The sequence below is a fragment of the Rhinatrema bivittatum genome, chromosome 15 (assembly GCF_901001135.1).
Source record: "Rhinatrema bivittatum chromosome 15, aRhiBiv1.1, whole genome shotgun sequence".
NCBI lineage: Eukaryota > Metazoa > Chordata > Amphibia > Gymnophiona > Rhinatrematidae > Rhinatrema > Rhinatrema bivittatum.
Genome location: NC_042629.1, coordinates 59,534,451 through 59,556,379, shown reverse-complemented (window position 1 = coordinate 59,556,379; position 21,929 = coordinate 59,534,451). Strand labels below are relative to the sequence as shown.

General features: G+C 41.4%; 1 protein-coding gene across 3 annotated transcripts in view; it reads left to right on the top strand.

The window, feature by feature from the left end:
* USP48 (ubiquitin specific peptidase 48) overlaps window positions 1–9,854 on the top strand; it is a 148,014-nt gene extending 138,160 nt beyond the window's left edge. For 2 of the 3 annotated variants that reach the window (XM_029578101.1, XM_029578102.1), the window contains exons 26-27: window positions 5,584–5,610; window positions 9,558–9,854. In XM_029578101.1, coding sequence (XP_029433961.1) covers window positions 5,584–5,610; window positions 9,558–9,580 — 50 coding nt within the window. In that variant the 3' untranslated portion in view covers window positions 9,581–9,854. Of the gene's footprint in view, window positions 1–2,611; window positions 2,871–5,583; window positions 5,611–9,557 lie in introns of those variants that run through there. The other variant, XM_029578103.1, reaches the window with a different exon arrangement.
* The last annotated feature ends 12,075 nt before the right edge of the window (window positions 9,855–21,929 follow it).

Genomic DNA, 21,929 nt, shown 5'->3' with positions numbered 1-21,929 from the left:
AGATTCTGCTCCCTATATAGGCAACAAAACAAGTTAGCCATGGACGCCTTTGCTCACACCTGGAACACAGGCCTTCTATTCGTGTATCCCTGATACTGCTGATAGCCAAAACCCTCTTGAAGCTACAACAGGACAAAGGGTCAGTGATACTCATAGCCCCGTCTTGGCCTCGACAAGTATGGTTTCCCATACTTATCGAGACTTGCGTAATCAGAGACGTTGCTTTGATCAGAGAACCCATTCACCTGAGCACAGCGCTCACTCTCATAACTCAGAACCAAAGCATGTTGCGCCATCCAAACCTTCAGACCCTATCCCTCACAGCCTGGATGTTGAAAGCTTGATCCTACAACTGCTCAACCTTTCAACTGATGTCCTTCAAGTGCTTGTAGCCTCACGAAAGCATTCCACAAGAAAATCCTATCGTTCTAAGTGGAAAAGATTCACCACGTGGTGCACGCAAAAAGGTATTGACCCCTTTTCCTGCCCCATGCCATCTCTATTAGACTGTCTCTGGCACCTTTCAGACTCTGGTCTCCAGACTTCTTCGGTGAGAGTACACCTGAGTGCTATCTCAGCGTATCACAAAGGAGTTGGGGATGCCCCGGTAACAGCTCAACCCCTTGTGAGAAGATTTTTGAGGGGCCTACTACATCTCAAGCCCCCTCTACGGCCACCAGTCACTGAATGGGACCTAAATGTAGTACTTACAAGGCTCATGCGCTCCCTGTTTGAGCCTTTGCACTCCTGCGATGTTAGATTTCTTACATGGAAAGTTCTCTTCCTAGTAGAAATTACATCTGCTCGAAGGGTTAGTGAGTTACAAGCACTTGTCACATACTCACCCTATACAAAGTTCCTACATGACCGAGTGGTCCTACGTACTCACCCTAAATTCCTTCCCATGGTGGTTACTGACTTCCACTTGAATCAGTCTATAGTCTTGCCCACCTTTTTCCCAAAAGGTGGGCAAGACTATAGACTCGCTCTCACCAGGGCAAGAGTTTTGCACACCTTGGTTTGTAAACGTCACTTGCATTTTACCTAGACTGCACTGCATTCCACAGGAAATCCATCCAACTCTGTTTCTTTTGACAAAAACAGACTAGGAGTTGCAGTGGGCAAACAAACTCTCCAACTGGCTAGTAGACTGTTTTGAATTCTGCTATGAAAAGCAGGCCTTCCTCTTCAGGGATGAGTGAAGGCGCATTCAGTAAGAGCCATGGCAACCTAAGTAGTTACACTATCGTTCAGTATTGATTGCTGACATCTGCAAAGCTGCAACATGGAGCTCTCTTCACACATTTACAGCACATTTTTGCCTGGACAAGGAAGGACGTCAAGACTCTGCCTTTGACCAATCCATCTTGAAGAACTTAGTTCCAGTATAATCCCAACTCATTCCACATCCAGTCTGCTGTGATTTTCATGCTGCCTGATTTTTCCCAACAGTACACCAGTTGTTGTGCCTGTTGCACAAGTTGTACGCTGTTGATCCACACAAATATGAGTCCGCCTGTAGCTTGCTAATTACCCACATGTGAGGACTACCATCCTGCTTGTCCTGGGAGAAGGCAGAGTTGCTTACCTGTAATAGGTGTTCTCCCAGGACAGCAGGATGTAGTCCTCACGAAACCCACCCGCCATGGCGCAGAGTTGGGTCTGAAACGTTTTATTATTTTATTTTTTAGCTCGCATCTTTTGCTACAAACGAGACTGAAGGGAGACCCCTGTGGCTGCAGGGATCATGGCATGCTGGGCATGCTCAGTGTGCCAGTCAAAAGTTCTAGAAACTTTGACAGAAAAGTTTTCCGTGATAGGGCTCCGTCCAGTGACATCACCCACATGTGAGGACTACATCCTGCTGTCCTGGGAGAACACCTGTTACAGGTAAGCAACTCTGCTTTCTAGCCAATACATAATACTTTCTTAGTATTCCTAGCCACCACCAACAAGGTAGTCTCAAAGTCAATCCTAATCCCAAATCAACCATGTGGAAACACTAAATGGGCCTTAACCAAGAGCAGAGCCAATTTAACTGCTTGGATGCTTTTAGTTACCTTTTTTCCCCATACAGCATGCGACCATAGTAATGACTGCACTTAAATGTCGAACAGCTAAAAGGGGGTTGGATGTGGTAGCCTCTCATTTTCTGGTTGTACAGAAGAAGGTGAAATGACTAGTGAAAACAGCTTCTGATTTGCCTTGAAAAAACTGAAGAGAGGAAGAAAGAAGTGGTAAAAAGCACAAGAGACAGAAAGAAACAAAAAAGTCAATGAGGAAGAATAATGTCAATCAAAATCACATGTGTTCCAAATCCCAAACTCCAGGAATCAAAATTCACAAACGGACCATATACAAGTGGGTGGGAAAATAGTAAAAGCATTAATACTGATAATAGGCAAACACAGTGAGCACTTCCTTTCACAGCAGGCAAAATGAAATTCCCTGTTGTAAACAGGAATAATAGATCTTGCAGTTTGGTGCATGCCATTATTAAAGCTGCTCCTATTTTCTGCCCACTTGTGTGAGGTCTGTTTTTGATTTTACATTAAAAAAAAAAAAGCACAGGCAGAAAGTCAACAGGGTTTGAAATATGTTTTTATTTCAGGTGTCAGGCATGATGGAGTATAAAGAAACAGTATGGCTTTTTTGACAGTTTTACAACATATAGTGAGGAAAAGAGTGATTTACAGAGGGAGTAGAGGAGAGGACTGCTAACTTTGTTCAGGTAGGACTACTAATGGGCACCACTTTTTTTTAGCAGAGGCTGATCCAGTCCTTTCTCCAAAGACTAGCAGAATGAAAATCCTCACAAATGGGTGACATAATCAGAGGGAGCCTGGCACTGAATTTTGTTATCAGTTTCTAGAAGCTTTGAGCATGCCCTAACTATTCTTCTGCTTCTTCTGCGGGGTCCCTCAGCCTTATCTTTTCCATAGAGCCTACAAATCATGGTTCATTTTTCTCTTTCAAAGCTGCTGCAGTGAAAGTTTTCTGGAGCTGCAGGAGCTATTTCTCACAGGACCTTGAGGGTTGGTTTTCACCCTCTAATCATCTAGGTAGGCTTTTTAATCAGTTTTTAGTCCATTATTTTTCTATCGGCTGCATGGTGCACTAGATTTTGTGCTCTAGAGTGGCATCAGTGATATTTTTCGTCCCACCATCAAGTAGTTATTTGACTCTTTTTCATCTGATGCCTTGCTGGTGGCTTAGGTAAGTCCCTCCTACATGGTCACATGTATTTATCTTCTGTTTATAATTGACTAAATGTTCTAAATAGATTGTTGCTTTGCCTGGGAGTTAGTCAAGACATCTCAGGATGTTCCATCAGTGAGGCTATGACTCTTAAAGGACATTGTTCCTGGTGAGAGCTCAAAGATGCTCTTCGGAAGACTTTAGCCCAGCTAATAGGCATTGACTTTGAGGGAACCAGGAGCTGCACTGGCCGTTGATAGTACATTGAAATTACCAGGAAGGATTAAAAGGCATCAACATTGGGTTGATAAAACAGTGCCAGGAGAAGGGGACATTGTGGCGGCACCCATGAATCCCCCCCAAGTGTTTCCCATGAGGAGAGGAGCTCATCCTTGCCACAGTCCTGGGACTCGCTTCCATCTCCAAAGATCCAAGTGACCTAGTTGCTTCTGGTGCCCAGGAAATTGTGGCCTCCCTTCCTATCTCTGTCTGTGCTGACATTGCAGTTTTCAAGGAGGAGCTGGGCAGCAAGCTCCAGGAGGCCCTGTAGCGCGGTTGAGTAGAGCATCAGTACACAGGGTTAGACATCTGTGTCAATGAAGTTTTAACATCCAGTCCCTTCTAGCACCACTGCGCTGATGGGAATGGACATTGGCTACCCATGCACTGGTGCATCTTTTCAGCACATTGGCAGGGGAAGTTCCCCCAGTGCATAGATGTTTGGGCTGACTTCTATAGGCAAGTGAGATCCTCACTGGGGCATTACCTGCTACCAGGTCAGATCTCGATCCATGCCCCATCATACCCATGGAGTTTAGACAGGATAGTTCTGGGAGTGTGAAGAGAATGACAAATGCCATTAACATTTGAATTACAGGAGAGGAGAGTTTAGGACCAATTTGTGGATATCTCTCGGAATATCATAGTAGTACCAGTCAAGAGATCTGCCAGGAGACCCAGCTGCGGCTTCTGTTGATAAGGAGGCAGATGCGATTATCATGTCCAGGCTCTTGGATTCAAGAAGTAGCAGCTACCTCATCAGTCGAGTTTTTCCTCAAGAAGGCCAAGAGATTTAGGACTCTCAGTGTTAAAGCTGGTGATGTGATAGCCCTGACATAATCGTCTGAAACTATGACATGGAGTTCTTTCAACACCTTAACATCTTGCTACTGTTTTAACAGGGGTTTCCAATATGACAGGCGTGTTGGACAGTCTGTCGTGCAGACTTTGATATGTAGAATCCAACTCCATCCATCCTAGGACTTGTTATTTTGGTTCTAGCATGCCATATTGAAAAAAAAAAACCAGAAAATGTTACGATGACCTGTTATCACAAAAGTAGTCTTGCCCATTGGCACTGTTTTGGGGGTTAGGTTTTCCTTTTTGTTTGCTTGTAGCTTGGGTTTCTTCATGTGTAAGGAATGCTAACCTGTTTGAGTAAATGGAGTGAGTTACCTTTAATGGGGAGCTCTTAGAGGACAAAAAGTGGCTGTCTTCACAAAACTCTCCCATTTCATGGACTGAGGGGCCCTGCATAGCATACAGGGAGTGGTCAGGGCTGTCCATATACTTTGGGACATGTTCAAAGTGTCTAGAAACTTTAATGTCAAGTTCTGTGCCGGGCTCCATCTGATGATTTCACCTATGTATGAAGACTGATGTCCTGCTGTCTTTGGAGAACCCCTGTTACAGGTAAGTAATGCCACTATTTTGACCCCACTGTATGCATGGACTTAAAATCCTGCTTTTCTTAGGGAATTTACAAATAGAATTTTACATTTGTAGTGGGGTGTAATTAGGACTGAGTCAACCTTTTCTGAAAAAATGGAGGCTGCTGTTAGTGTTAGCTTCAGGTCTGTAAGTTACTACACATCGGCTCATCTAGATGCAGATTAGATTTAAAGGTTTGCCTGTACATTGATTAGATGTTTAGAATCCAAGATACCTAAAAGTTTGTTTCACTCAGATTCATTGAATTTTGAAATGCTTATCTTGCCATGGCTATTTGTTTACTTGTACTGTTAATTTAGTCATTTTGAGGGGAGCAGTATTCCAGAGGTTTTGTTTGGATATTCAGAAATAATTCCTGAATTCAGCATACCATACAAGAATCAGAATATAAGAAAATAGTAAAATATAAAGGAGAAAATTGGGGAGAATCTTGAATTCATTAAAAAAAAAAATAAAAAAAATATATATATATATATATATATATATATATATACACACTATTGACTATCTGTTCTGGTCTTAATGGACTTAAATAGATTTCTGTTATTTGCTATGTTTTTGTGATTATCCAACTTTAGTACAATTGCAGTCTGCAGTATGGTGGTGTTCATACCTAATTACAGTTCTTTCTTTAATTGTGGGTTTCTTTTTCAGTTTGTATGCCTGAAGAAGGATTTAAAGGTAAACCATTATGCATGTTTGGTTATAAGCAACCTCCTCTCCCCCTCCTTTAGGGAATAGTGATTATTGATTGGAACCTCCAACTGTATAATGCACAGTATTTATGAATTTAATTACTGAAGGTAGGATCGATCAGGACAAGGACTCATACAGTTTGTCTAACGTTAGAGGTTTTATTGAGAGTTTTATCTATTAAAATATAATTGATATAACAAACGTTTAGGTAGCTTAGAAAATTAGAGGCTGTATCACAGTTTCTAAAGTAGCACTACAGTTTATTGACCACAAGTTTGAATATATTTAATTCAGAGCAATCACAGATATCTACCCCAAACTAAAGGTAACTTCAGACCTCTTAATTAAGTTTTTCTTCTCACCACACTGGCAAACCACAGCTGAAGGAAATGGGTAGTTTCTCTCTGTGTGAAGACATCTGCATCTGTGCTCTTTAGTCTGCAAGATAGGAAAGCTTCGTTGAGTGCAGGTATCTTTGATCAGACTGGTTTCTTTTGATCCCAAGAGTATTGTCCGATGATATTGGTGAGAGCTGTTGAATGGTATGTTCTCTTGGATGTGGGAATCTTGGCGCAAATCCCAGTTCTTTGTTTCACTCACTTTTATAGCAGTGAATTTGCATAATGCCTGCACAATCATTACATATGGATGAGGGCCAAGCACAGCTCTCTGATTGGGAATTTTACATTTTTTTTATAAAAGTGAAGCATTCATGTTAGCATAGAGAACTGAATAGTTTCAAACTGCCATTAGCGATAAGAGACCTCCAGTCAAGACCAATGCTCTTTGTTCCAAGTAGAGTTAATGTTGACAGTGTGGCAGCCGTGCCAAGGTTATGTTTTACAACTTAGACATTCTCTTCTGCAGGCCTGTATTTCTCAGTTCCAGCACAGATAGAAAAATGACTATAATGATTTGCTGCTGCTGTTCCATTTTTTTTGGTTCAGAGAGAATAAGCTCCTTTAAGATATAGTCAGAAAATGTTTATCTGAATTATCTCTTCATTCCCACCCACATCAAAAATTAAAATTATATAATTTATCACTCTGACTGAAAAAAATTGAATTATTTAGTAAATTAGAGCAGTATCATGTCCTGTTTTGGGAATACAATTGGCTGATTTAAGAAAACTTGCATGGCACAGGCAAAGAGGTCATTGTGAACCCCTATCCATATTGGCTGGGCCAAATGGTCTTTTTCTGTTGTCATTTACTATATAGAAGAAAGCTTGAGGAGTAGTGGCAACTGACATTTAATGCAATAAAAAAAGTGCACTCATACATATGGATTACAGAGACCCAAAATACATGTGAGAAAGTGAAGCATTAACCCTTAGCTATATGGACAGAATAACTAGGCAAATGGGTTGATCCGGATGGTTTTTTTTGCTGCCATCTACTATGTCATTATGTCCAAATAATAGGGTCTCTTGGTTCATGATCAGTCATGCCAAGTTTTCATCTCAGCTGACCACAATTGGAGATTATAGGAGTTCTGCTAGACAAAATTTAAGGCAAGGTTTATTGTCTGAATGCAAAAATTCAGGACATCCTGAGCTTCATGGGGAAAATAATTTAGAGTCGACGACATCAAAGTATATGTTGATGAATCAAGGTCTCATGGTAGCTGCAGCGCAATATGACACCTGAGGCAAATCTTCACAGGTTTCAAACCCAATGAATGAGATCACAGTGATATTAAGCCACTCAAAACCTCTATGGTAATATATATGTGGAGGAACTGAGTTTCTCAGCCTGATGATAATCTTATTCCCATTTAATCTGTAGCTTAACTCTCCTGTATTCCAGATGCTCAGATTGTTCTAATATCCAAATTGGGCAAGGTCACCCAGAATAGCTTTCTACCAGCATCTCTCTTCCCTCCAGAAAACCAGATCCTATATCAACTTCTGGGAGATAATGTTTCTCCTGATTTGATTTTTTTTTTTTTTTGAGGTTTTAAGAACATGGATTTTCAAGAAAATAGTTATTGTTCTGAAGATAGTCAAATATTTATGCACTTCTTGAGTAAGCAGAGAGAACCGGTCTCTAAGCTCATGTTAGACAGTTCAAGATGTGGAGTTACAACCTATACAGCAGTAGTACAACAGTATTAGGCCTCCAAGAGGACTGGGCAATCTGAATGTTAGGACCAGAACTTCTATGAGCATGGCGAGTCTGTATTTTTTATATCATCCTCTTCAATAACCATGGTAGTTGTGGGGTTTATTGCAGAATTTAATAGAATATGGAGGAGAGCCTGTGTATGGGGATTATTGCAGAATTCAAAAGGTGAGGAGCAAGGGTGTTGGCTTGGGTGTTGACCTTAAAGGGAGACTGTGTTGGAGATGGAACCTAGAGTAGCCTGATAGAGATGATGGAGACAGCTGTCAGTGTGGCAGATTGTTGGCATGCTTGGGGTAGATGTGGAGGGAAGTGGTTGTGGGAGAGGAGGATTCCTGCTTACATTTGTATCTGAGTCTACAAAGGTGCATGGACATTTAGATTGTAAGGGGAGCTATAGCCTTTTATATTGCGTGGACTGAACTCCTTAATCTACCCAGTTTTTTTGTTTTGTTTGACGCCAGTAAACCAGGAATTGCCATAGCCAAGCACTCTAGTTCTTTTTGACTAGCAAATTATATCTCCTGTTACACCCAGGCAGGCCTCGATATGGCAGGGCATGTCAAGGCTCCCAATGTTAGAGCCATGGTGGCAGTGGGTAGCACTTCTGAGAATCAGCCTCCATGGAAGAGATCTGTAAAGCTGTGGCATGGAGTTCTCTACACACACTCACATCTCACTACTGTTTTCTACAGGGGCTTCTGACCTGACGGTTTTGGCCAGTCTGTCCCATGGCGACTCTTTAAGGTGTAGAATCCAACGTCATCCCTCTAAGGCCCATTATTTTGATTCTTGACTGCCATATAAAAATAAGGAAAGTTATGATGACCTGTCACCATCAAAAACAGTCTTGCTCACTGGCACTGTTTTGAGTTGTGGTTTTTCCCTTTTTTTGTTCAGGACAGCCTGTTTCTCGGGATTCCCCGTGTGTGAGGAATGCTATTCTACTTGACTCTGAGAGAGGTATTTCTACTGCTTAAAAACGATTGCATCTCCAAAGTGTGTCTTGTTTTGGGTCATTATTGTCCTCCATGTTCCTTCCTCTCCTGTTTTTTCACATACCGCTTGTGAACAAACATTCAAGGCCCTTTAGAGATGCAATATCTTTCATGCAGTGTAAATACCCCTGAAGAAGCTGTTTGTGAAACATGTCAGATCCTTCAGCCTCTGCTTTTATCTCCATTTCATGTCCCATATTTGAATTTATGGGGTTGACTTAATCACTGCTTATATCCCTTCTTGATGTTCTGGCTTTAAACGTGTATACAGTTCGTGTCTTGTTTTTTTTTTTTTTTGCTTGTGCTGTGTATATCTCTCTAAAGACTTTTTAAAGAGACCTAAATTGGCTGGACTTGGTTTATGGCTGTTTGTTAATCTGAAGAAGTTCGTTCTGTTTTTGTAGTCTGGATTCCTCTTCAAAAGAAAAAGGTTTTGGAATTACCATCCAATTGATCCTTTGCTAGTTTTTGTGGACCCACATGCAGTGCAAGTCTTTTTAAGGAGTGTGTTTGTTTTTTGGATGTTGTCTTATATGTAATATTTGTTTGTGTCTCTGGTTTGAGTATGTGTGGGCTCTTTCTGTGTTTATGATTTTTTGTGTGTTTATCATTGTTTTTTTGCATTTGTATTTAATACTATTTAGGATATTTGTATAATTTAAGATTTATGACTATGATATTTGTACTAATTTGTTGATTAAAACTTTATATTTGATTTAATATGTTTTGAAAAACATCACTATTAAAAATGTTCAGAATATTGCTTTTCTCTTTCCTAGAACATGTAATAATTTGAATTTTGTTCTCTCAGGGACTGGTCTCCTTGGACATTAATGCTTGCAATGACTATTGACAGCAGTAGTGATCAGAAGGTCCAAGCAGTTTGATGTGCCAGGGCATTACAACAAAAAGATGGATGTTGGATCTAACATCTACTCCAGTCTTCTAGAATGCAGCTGCGTGATCTGAAATGACTGCCTCATGAATGCCTTATGTCAGGTTAAAGCAGATTGCACTGGACTTCAGACTTCAAGGAAATATGTCAGATTTTATATTTAATAAAAAAAAAAAAAAAGGAAAAAAAAAAAGAAAAAAGGAGGTTGAACAAGTTTAGTAGCAGCAATCATTTATCATGTTTACATACAGAAATTTATAGTTGATAGGTGGAGAGAAGAGAGTTCTGTTGCATTTTGTTGCTTACAGTGCACATCTGTTAAGAATTTCTTCTACAACAGCTGGAAACCCTGAAGACCTGTCCTAAAGATGTTATAAACCTGCATAGGAATGTGTCTGATCACAGTTACACTTTCAATAAAGCATGAAAGAACTCCATTTTCAAGAGATGTTTAGATTTCTAGTAAGATGGCAAAATATAGATAGCCATGATAATGGAGAAATAGAGCTGGAAAAGCCACTTTTCCTCCTCAGACAAATACTAGGAAACCGGGATCTCTTCATTTCATCTGTCCCAGTGAAACAGCTGCTAACCAGAAATGGGAGATGTTGCAAGGTTTTTGGCAACTTGGTTGGGAGGAGATGAAGTTCACATTTGTATGAGTAAGGTTGGTAGGTTTTGAGGTGTACTAAGAGTGTATCTTTTCTGTTTCATGTGGAAGGAGATTTATTTACTTCAATCTTTATTGTCTGATTTCTTGAAATGAAATACATTATATATAGTATGATCATTCTTGGCTCCCCAATAAATTCTAGGGAAAAAAAGATTTCCCCCCAAATATTAGACAGGAATTGCTTTGATCAGACATTTTTCTTTCAATTAATAATAATCAATCAAAACTGTGCCTTTGTGTGTGTGTGTGTGTGTGTGTATATCTGTTTTATTTGATCTTTATCTGCTGTCATTACTATGTTTTTTTATTATGTTACCTATGTTCATCTCTCCCCTTTCTTACGGGACTCAAAGGAGATCTGCCTTTTACACTGATTGTAATTCAGTAATACATTAGCAACTAAATTACAATCATGAACTTTTTTTTTTAATTTTCATTATATTTTTTTCTGTCATGTCAAGAACCTTTTGGTTAAATAATGTTATGCATGATACACATTTTTTTAACGTGCCCACTGAAATTATCTCCCTTTACAGATTTGGCCAGGTTTCCTTTGAAGTGCACATATATAGAATCTCTATATTGTGTAAAGAGAAAATGCCATTTCAATAGACTGATTCTGAAGTGATATTTATTACATGTACATATCTCTATGAGGTAAACCGAATAGTAATCCAGTATAAAATAAGCGGTAAAAGAGAATCAGCTAGCTAGGTCAGGTATGATAACTTTGTAAGGATTACATTTATTTGAAGGTGCAGCATTTTATGGTTACTAAAGACCCTTCTTGGGACAATCACTTTTTAATTTGAGTGACTTTGTATTGCTATTAATCACCACTACTTAATGGTTACAGCCTTAAAAAGATAGCTCTTCCTCACCCAACGATATAGCATGAAGGAAATGCCTTGAAAGATTATTCAGCATCAAGATACCATAAAATGTTCTATAAAGTTACTAAAGCATCCTAAATAGTGGTTCCTAATGAGTTTTTGTTCAATAGGTCACTTCTGATTCTGGCATTTATCTGATTTATTTATCTGATTTTTATATTCCACTTTTCAGCACTTCAAAACGGATTACATTCAAGTGGCTTGAGTCAAGTATTTTTTTTAAAAACTCAGAACCTGGAAAATATGGTGGCAGAGAATTTAGGGCTGAGTAAGAAATCATAAACAATTTAGGGCAAACAATTATTGCTGAAATAGATAAGGCTGGCATCATTCCCATCCCTGACTTAGACCCTGGAAACTTCATACAGTGAGAAAAGGGATGGATGCAAGTTTTTCTTAAAAACTACTTCTGAATTTAAGTAAGGTATGTATTAGAGGTACAAGAGTGGTTCTTTTTAGACTTAAAAGATTTTGGCTTGGACTTAGAGAAGAGAAATTCAGATGAATTTTTTTTCTTCCTAGGGTAAAGATTTCAAGATGCCATAATCAATGATTGAATAACCAATTTTCCTTTAACTCCTAAACAGGCTAGTGGATGTTGCCTGATATATTTTCAAACATTTGTGTACATAGTCCCTGAAGATTTCATAGATTTCTCTCTATTTTCTATTTATATTCTTTTGTCACTTGTTACTAAGATCTGATTGCAAAGTAAAAATATGCAAAATTAAGCTTCCATAACATCTAGAAAAGTACTGTATACTGTAATGTTTTAAGTAAATGTAGTTTCAAAAGGTTACGTATTGGTGTCTCAAATGTTCTCTGTTGCTATATCTGGGGAAGAACAGATAAACCATGTGACTGAAGACATTACTGTTTTTCAAATGTATATTCCATTTCAACTAGCAAACCTTATTTAAGCCCATACTCTTAAGCTCTTATTTTCTAAAATGTGCCCTATATTGCATAATCGGTGCACAGAAAGTTAGGTAAAATATGGTGTTTGAAAGGTATATTTGTTGCATTTCTAATGGCCATATTAATCCTGGACCAGACTGGATTCTTTGAAAGTTGTGATAACTAAGAATTACTGAAAGATGTGATTCATGAATTTTCATCTGTATTAACACATGTAAATTGCATCTTTCCCTTTTTTTCTAAAGGAAATGAGGCCCCATGTACGGTAATAATGCATTCTCTGTAGATTCACCACTCTTTTAAGTTAATTGCCCTTCTCTTTGCCTTGTTTAGTATTTTGCTATTTTTATCTTTAATTCCTTATTAGGTTTTTCATTTAATACAATGATATACATGGAAATATAGTTTGCAGCCAGTAACATAATTGCAAAGATCTAACAAAAGGAAAACCAGGTTGCAACATATCCTACAAACACATAATAGAGAGAATATTACTTAGGAAGAGATATATTGTATCATACTAGAAAAAGAAAAAAAAAAGATTGAGGAGTACCACACAATTCTATTTATAAGCCTAATTATACACTCCATAAGTTAAGCTTGCAACCCACGCTCCATACCTTCGCTAACTATAAAAGTCTCCAAATGCAAAGGGTCTATGAAAATAAACTTATTAGACTGTAAAGAATTGAAACATCTACGGGGAAATTTTAAAAAGAAAGAGGCTCCAAAAGCCAACACTATTTTTCAGAGACAGGAAATGCCTCCTCCAGGCTTGTGTAGCTCAGGAGACATCAGGAAATACCTAGACCTTCTTCCCACAAAAAGGAAATATCCTCATTTTTGAAATAATTAGAAAACACTAAATCCTCACCTTGTTAAGCACAGAATGAGACAATTAAGGTAGCCCTATTAGATATTAAATCAAAAGAGTTTTCCAAGAACGTGGTAATACTCGGGCTATCTACTGAAGTAACATGCCTAACCTGAACAACATTATCTAAATTCCTCTGTCTAGGCAAATAAAATATTTTAGATACAGATGGCAATCTCTCCCCATCAAAAGCTAGCATATCTCTTAAATACTTTTTAAAGATTTCACCTACTGATAGTAACCTACTACAAGGAAAATTCACAAATTGCAGATTTCTAGCTCTAAAAAGATTTTCTAATGCCTCTTTTGTTGTGCATAGACAAACTGTTTTTAATATGAGCTAGCTCAGCATTTAGTAATGAAACCGGACAGTTTAGGGTAGGTGTGATTTTATTTTTTTTTTCAAGTGCTTCTAGCCTTTTCTCCAGTGATTCAAAGCAGGATTTTGTTTCGGCTACAAAGGAACCAAGCTTTGAGTTGAACTGAGACAAGGTTTTATCAAGCTTAGCTATTAACCTCCAAAGGTCCGAAAGAATAACGTTAGGAAGCTCTGGGATTTCTACTTCATTGCTTAATACCGTAATGGATCCTGGTTGTTGAATAGCTTTTGACTCAGGGAGATTATAGATTCTCACAGGACAAGCAGGATGTTAGTCCTCACATATGGGTGACATCACAGGATGGAGCCCAATCACGGAACACTTTTGTCAAAGTTTCTAGAACTTTGACTGACACCTACTGGGCATGCCCAGCATGGCACCAACCCTGCATCCAGCAGGGGTCCCCCTTCAGTCTTCTTTTTTCTGTGCAGCAGTAGCCACGCGGGTTAAGGAGCTCTTCAGAGATTCCTAACAGGAATTTTTCCTCACAGAACTTTATCAAAAAATTCAAAAATTTTCTACCCCACAGGGGGTCCCCTTATTGATATCTTTGCTCCGCGATCGAACGGTAAGTTTTTTTTTACCCGCTTGCGGTCGATTCCCATCAAGTTTTTCCCCTCGCGGCCTACCGGCCATCGACTGCACCTCGGCTAAATTTTGTCGAGGCCATGGTGTCGGGTTTCCGTCGGTGCCCTGACCGCACTCGAACAATGTCCATCACTGACCCTCACACGGTCAGTGTGATGTGTTTGGGGTCCAACCATGATGTCCTTACATGCACCAAATGTGCCCAAAGGACACCAAAAGGTCGCAAGGCTCGGCTGGAGAAGATGGGTCTTCTCTTTCGGTCGTCATCTGAACCATCACCGTCTACTTCGCGCCAGCACCGGGGAATCGCTGCTGCCCAACTGGCTTCGACGCCTCCACGGGTGTCAAACCCCCCCCCCCCCCCCCCCCGTTCCTCCTCAGGAAAAAGACTGAGGAGAACATCGAGGAAAACATCGACACCGCCATAAAAATGCTCAGGCCACCGATACAGGCAATCCCTCAGCATCGACGTTGTCTGAGCCGCTGACAAAGAAGTCCCATACAGAAAAGGCCCCATCCTCATCCTCTTCTGTCTCTGGGTCACTGAGGCGTTCCCCACCTGGACAGGTGCCGGGAGCTGCGATTCCATTTTCACCAGTGGACCCCTCCGGCTATGCCATTGCTGCCTCCTACTCTGGAACTGGGCATCCATGCCCCAGGTTTCCGTGAGGAATTGGATCGGATGATCCAAGAGGCCATCGGCAAAGCACTCCAGGGGTTCAAACCTCCATCGATGTCAGCACCGGTTCCTGATCCAGCCACCGATCCGATACCTATGGCGCTTGCACCGCTATTGGCAAGAATGGATGCGTTAATCGGTGCCCTTCCACCGGTGAATCCGAGGGAACCGATGGCTTCAATTCCTTCCTCACCGATACCCTTGTCATCGGAAGAAGCAGAAGAAACACCGATCTCCATTCCACCCTCCGGAGTGCTGCCACCGACACATCCATCGATGTCGCCGATTCCATCGGTGCCTCCGACGCCTCCCTCGATGCACCTGTTGGAAACCTGCAAACTCAGGGCATTTGGTCTTCAGAGGAAGCCAAACACCAAATAAATTTCCTGGAGCTTCGTGCAATCAGGTATGCTCTCAGGGTTTTTCAGGATCACCTTTCCAACCAGGTCATCCTGATTCAAACAGACAACCAGGTGGCCATGTGGTACATCAACAAGCAAGGGGGAACGGGCTCCTACCTCCTGTGTCAGGAAGCTGCACAGATATAGGCGGAGGCCCTTTCCCACTCGATGTACCTCAGGGCCACCTACTTGCCAGGAGTGGACAATGTGTTGGCAGACAAGCTGAGTCGCACTTTTCAACTGCATGAGTGGTCCCTCAACCCCACTGTAGTGGACTCAGTATTTCAACATTGGGGTTACCCTCACATAGACCTCTTTGCGTCGATCCACAAGGTAGTGAACCTCTGTTCCCCATCTCACAGCCAACACCTTCAGCCAAGAGACGCTTTCGCCCTCTCGTGGGCCAGCAGTCTCCTTTATGCGTACCCTCCACTTCCACTCAGTTCAAAGTCTCTCGTGAAGTTGCGAAGGGACAAGGGACTAATGATTCTAATAGCCCCTCATTGGCCATGCCAGGTCTGGTTTCCAATTCTCCAAGACCTATCAGTGCACCGGCACATTCCTCTGGGGAAGGACCCGCTTCTGATCACTCAGAACGACAGCTGCCTTCATCACCCCAACCTCCAGGCCTTCTCCCTGACTGCCTGGATGTTGAAAGGTTAATACGTCAACCTCTTAACCTTTCAGAGCCGGTTTCCTGTGTCCTGGTAGCTTCTCGAAAGCCTTCCACAAGAAAGTCTTATCGCAATAAATGGAACAGGTTTACAGGATGGTGTACTTCCATGTCCATCAATCCCTTCACTTGTCCCGCACTGAAGTTTCTGGACTATCTCTGGCACCTGTCAGAGACAGACCTCAAAACTTCTTCTATCAGGGTACATGTCAGTGCGGTAGCCGCCTTCCATAAAGGTGTCGGGGATGTACCCATTTCAGTACAACCCCTTGTAACATGCTTTTTGAAGGGCTTGCTCCACCTTAAACCTCCACTGTGCCCTCCGGCCCCTTCCTGGGACCTCAACATGGTTTTGGGGCGGCTCATGAAACCGCCGTTTGAGCCTCTCCAATCCTGTGATCTCTGCTGTCTCACATGGAAAGTGATTTTTCTTTTGGCGATCACATCCGCTCGCAGAGTTAGTGAGTTATAGGCCTTAGTCACCTACCCGCCTTACACTAAACTTCTGCATGATAGGGTAGTACTCCGCACTCACTCTGTTTCTGCCGAAGGTAGTATCGGAGTTTCATATTAATCAATCCATTATACTACCCACTTTCTTTCCCCTGCCCCATTGAAATCCAGGAGAACAGGCTCTGCATACCCTTAACTGTAAACGTGCTCTAGCTTTCTATCTAGACCGTACAGCTGCCCACAGAAAATCCACTCAATTGTTTGTTTCCTTCGATTCCATCAAATTGGGTAAACCTGTGAGTAAGCAGACTCTCTCCTCCTGGTTAGCGGACTGTATTTCCTTTTGCTATCAGCAGGCAGGCATTCCGCTTCAAGACAGAGTCAAGGCACATTCTATCAGGGCCATGGCAACATCAGTAGCGCGCCTATGCTCAGTGCCGCTTGCTGACATCTGTAAGGCTGCTACATGGAGCTCCTTCCACACCTTCGCAGCCCATTATTGTTTAGACAAGGCTGGCAGACAAGATTCCATCTTCGGCCAGTCTGTGCTATGCAACTTATTTGCGAACTGAAGTACCAACATCCTTCCACCAAACCCGTTAGGGTTCAGGATGCCCTTTACCAAATTCCACCCCAGTTCTGCCTGTTGCATGTCTTTGAGTACATTTGGTGCATTGCTCAGGCATCCTCAGCTTGGTACTCATCCATATGTGAGGACTACCATCCTGTGAGAAAGCAGAGTTGCTTACCTGTAACAGGTGTTCTCACAGGACAGCAGGATGTTAGTTCTCACGAAACCCACCCGCCTCCCCGCGGTGTTTGGTTCGTTTACGTTATCTTATTTTATTTTTCTCATGTATTTTTTACTATAAGACGAGACTGAAGAGGGGACCCCCTGCTGGATGCAGGGTTGGTGCCATGCTGGACATGCCCAGTAGGTACCAGTCAAAGTTCTAGAAACTTTGACAAAAGTGTTCCGTGATTGGGCTCCATCCTGTGATGTCACCCATATGTGAGGCCTAACATCCTGCTGTCCTGTGAGAACACCTATTACAGGTAAGCAACTCTGCTTACCACACTAGGCAAAACAGGAGGTGCTTTCACAGATCTAGCACTTCATACATCTCTGTTTTACTTCTGCCAAAAAGGCAAATTTTATAACACGGGCGAGTGTTAAAAAAAAAAAAAAAAAAAAAGACGCACAGCAGAGCCAGCTAAAAAAAAAAAAAAAAAAAAAAAAAGGGGGCGGGCCGGGACAGTGCCATTAGGCATTCTGGCAGTTCTATCGCGTTGCCATGTGATTTTTACAAAATCCCCCCCCCCCCCCCCGTGCACACTTTATAAAATTGACGCTTCCATGCGCATGGTTGTTTTAAAACTTACCTTAACAGTTTTCTAGATTTACCAAAAACCTCTCATCACAAGAAGTAGAGCCCATGTGTTGGGGAGGTGGTTGGCTTGAGCCAGGACTCGGAGAGGCACCCAGAGAAGAGCCCCCACTGCAGTCACTAATTGGCAACTCACCCATTTTCTGCAGGTGATTGTCCATGGGGCCTCAGACCACAACAGGAGCAGGAGATGAAGTAAAGATCTTTGACTTCCTCTTCCTTCCCATTAGTACAAATCTGCATGCCAGCGGCTGTGCACCGCAGCACTGAGGGTTTTATCGAGGCAGCTGGTCCCTCTTAGATGACATCAGCACTAGTGTCTCGAGGTGGGGAGGAGCAGCTCCGCGATCACTCTCAGCTGGCTCGGGTCGGCAAGGCTCCACTTCTCCCACAACACTCCTCAGTCTAGAGGACTCCCCCTGCTATTTTTTTTTTCTGAGTTATGAGGGCCAGAACTCATGGCAGTCTTGTAACTTCCAGTTCATGCTTCATGCACACCAGCACTCACCTAGTCTTTTATTGCTCCAACCTGACTGTGAATATTCATGTTTCCTGTTCCTTTTCCATAGAATAGACTGACCTATTCTGTTAATTTCCTGTATAATAGCTCTTGTGGCATATGTGCATCACCATGCACATCTCCACATATGCTACCAGTCTGCTCATAACCCAGGATGATACAATCATGTTAATAAGATTGTATTCTAAGCACTATTTACAGTTTAACAAAGCTAAAGTGAAAATGCTTATATTGTTGATAGTATTCTGTATGTGCATCTTCTACTCCATTGTTAATTGAGTGCTTTATAATTAGAAGTCAACTAAAAGAATATTTACTGATCTCTGTATGGACAAGCAGGATAGTGAGCCAAAGAAGTGGATGATCTCATTTGATGGCACAAAAATGGAAAAAGCTCTTTCGGGCACATACAGAAAACTATGCAGGAGAGCCGGCGAATGCCCGCTCTCCCGGCGTGCACCCAGGCCACTCTCCTGGGTATGCGATTCAGGAAGCCCAGGATTGCAAATTAGGGCCTGTGGTAAAAAGTCGCTAGAGACACTAGCGCGTCCCTAGCGCCTCCTTTTTGACAGAAGCAGCGGCTGTCAGCGGGTTTGATGGCTGACGCTTAATTTTACCAGCATCGGTTGTTTAACCCGCTGACAGCCACGAGTTCAGAAAATGGAAGCCGGCAAAATTGAGTGTCCATTTTCCAACCCGTGGGCAAGTTTATTTTTTTTTTAGATCTTTTATTTTTTATTTTCTTAGATTTTTTTATTTATTTTTATCTTTAGAGCCTCCGACTTAATATCACTATATTAAATTAGAGGGTGTACAGAAAAGCAGTTTTTTCTGCTTTTCTGTACACTTTCCTGGTGCAGGCCGAAAGTTCCTGCCTTTGGCAGGCGGTAATTTCTGAAAGTAAAATGTGCGGCTTGGCTGCACATTTTACATTCTGTATCTCATGGGACTAACTAAGAGGCTCATCAACATGTATTTGCATGTTGTGGGCGCTATTAGTTTCGGGGGGGGGGGGGGGGGGGGTTGGACGTGCGTTTTTCACGAGCTATTACCCTTTACTGTATAAGGGGAAAAATAGCGCGTCAAAAACGCGCGTCTAAATGGGGGCTAATGGTGTGCTCGGCCTAAGCACACTTTACTGCATCGGCCCGTTTGAGAGCTCAGAAACCTTCCCATGAGCACCTCTCGGAAGTATTCTTGAACCTCCCTGTGAGTCTCTTAAGTCTTTTTACTTCACCTGTCTGAACAGATGTATCTTTGCTCCCCACCATTCGTCAGATTTTCCCCTTGGTTCTTTTTTTTTTTTTTAATTTAATTTTCTTTTATTCTAGGAAGAGTTTCCAAGAGAAGTAGATTAATTGAAAAGTAGATTAAGTGAGTTAAAAGGTTTTAGTTTTTAAAATTGAGTTTGACCTAGCTTCAGTCCTTTTTCAAGATGTCAGAAAAACTGGGTTTTAAGAGAGATGTTCGCTGCAGCAGCAAAATGTCCGTAATAGACAAATATGACTAGTACATCAGGTGTTTGGTCCTGCTCATGATGTGCCAAATTGTGCCACTTGCTCTAATATGACCCCCCAGGGCAGAGGATCAAGAAGCCATGCTGTGAGAGATTGTGGAGTCTTCTCAGGCTTCTGCTTCAGTGATCAAAAGAAAACAAACTTGGTCTGAGGTATCTGCCAAAATTGAAAATAAATCATCAACAAAGCAGGATGAAGGCGCCGCTCACATAAACGCTGATACAGGTTATAAACAAAAATTGATGTGCTTCATTAAAACGTGGACCCGAGTCTCGGACACAATTCAATTTGCCCCCGCGGCCCCTGAAGCAGGCAGAACGCAGCCGAAACATGGCTAATGTCGGGCGGGCGGATCCGGACCCACGTGAGTGGTATTAAGTGATCAAAAGCTCTTAAGCCTTTAGACAAATATCAAAAAGAAACAACAAATAGCAGGTGGGTCAGATAAAACGCCAGGGGAGAGAGCAAATAAGGAAGCACAGAAAATGTTTAAAAATTAAAAAATATATTAAAAAAACCATTTTGAAATAAATAAAATAATTGAAGAATAAATCACGGTGGCTGAGTAATAGGACAACCACACAAAGGGTTGTCCTAAATAAAAGCCACCACACATTTGACCACATATTAAGGAGTTCCCTTATTGTGCATTGTTGATGATTTCTGGACAGAGGGAACGAGGTCTGTTGATGCAAAATTTAAAATAAAGGCAGAGCTCTTAAGCTTTGCACCATGATTTAGTGCAGTTTTAGCATAGATGCTGATCGCCTTAGACTAAAAAGGGAATAAGTTGCTATTTGGCCCTGAGGGATACTGGAGTCATGCTCACAAGTAGCATCAATGTGGATAAGGACACAAAGTTCTCTACAGCGCATGCTAAAATATAGGTGCAGAGGAAGATGCCATCAACAGTGCCATCCACTAGCACAAACCCTGGAGACTTGTTAGACAAGTTTGTTTTTATGTTGAGAGACATCTTTTGGCACCAAATAAAATAGATGAAAACTTCACCCAGAAAGCAGAAAACACCTTTTCTATGCCAGTTCTGCTCCCCAGAATCAGTTTTTCCCCTCAGCAATTTATCCTACAGGAACAGACCATTAATCTGTTGTGGGAAAAATGTGGCTGATATGCAAAACTTATCACCTCCTCCATTGGAACAAATGTCTTCAATATGACTTCCAAGTCTAATTCATCTTATTAAACTCAGATCCATTCTCAATCTCATGGCTCACTCTCAAAAGAAAGGACAACACTGGAAGACCCACCTATGTTATTGTTTGATCCACAAGAAGGCTCAGACTCATCTTACACCTTTGTCATTCCAGTCAGATGATGAGGCATTAACAGGTCTTCTGCTGGACTCATCTCCTTAGCATCCTAGGAGCATGTCATCTACTACACTACTACTAATCATTTCTATAGCACTACACGACGTATGCAGCGCTGTACAAACATACAAAAAGACAGTCCCTGCTCAATAGCGCCTCCTGAAGACATGATATACCCTGCTTTTATACAAAAAAATGACCAAAGGAATTCCATTCAACTTACAAGAAGAAACTGAATATAAGGGAAGACATGTTTGAACTGCTCAAATATATTCAGTCACTTAAGAAAGTAATAGCAGCTATACTGCACAGACTTCTTCAGGAGCTTCAAGCAAGAAAGATCTCAAATAGAATTCAACCATATTCAGAATATCACAAGGTTCAGCTTCTGCACCAATCAGTATTTATTTTATTTAAAAATTCTTATAGCCTGCTACCTCCTATATGTCGGATAACAACAAAGAATACATAATAAATATGCCACTTACATTATACATATATATTAAAATTAAGTCAAACTTAAGTAAACATCTTTTGGAACAAAAATGTTTTCACTCCTTTCCTAAATTGTAATAAATCTTTTCCTAAGTCATAAGTCATAGCCTGCTTCCATCCAGCCCCCTCAGAATGCAATAAATGTCTAGGCTCATACCATCTAAATCTATCCCTCATAGGGGAAGACCTTGTTGAATGCATTAGATAAAATGGACAAATTCATTCTAGTAATTCAAGAAGCTGAAGAATGTGATAAGCTTCTAATCAGACTGGCCTATGATGTCTGGTACCCTTTCAGACCCTGCAGTGGCTTTAGAGGACAGAAGGCTGGCTTGGCTGCATGCTTTGGGACTCCATGAAGATGTGCATGAGAAGCTGATAATGTTTGGAGAAGAAATAAAGGAGACAATTGGTATTGTTAAAGATTAATCTGCTACCCTCCTTACCCTTTTCAGCAATTAGGGCTGAATAATCTTCCACTTCCAGAAATGGTCAACATCAACCC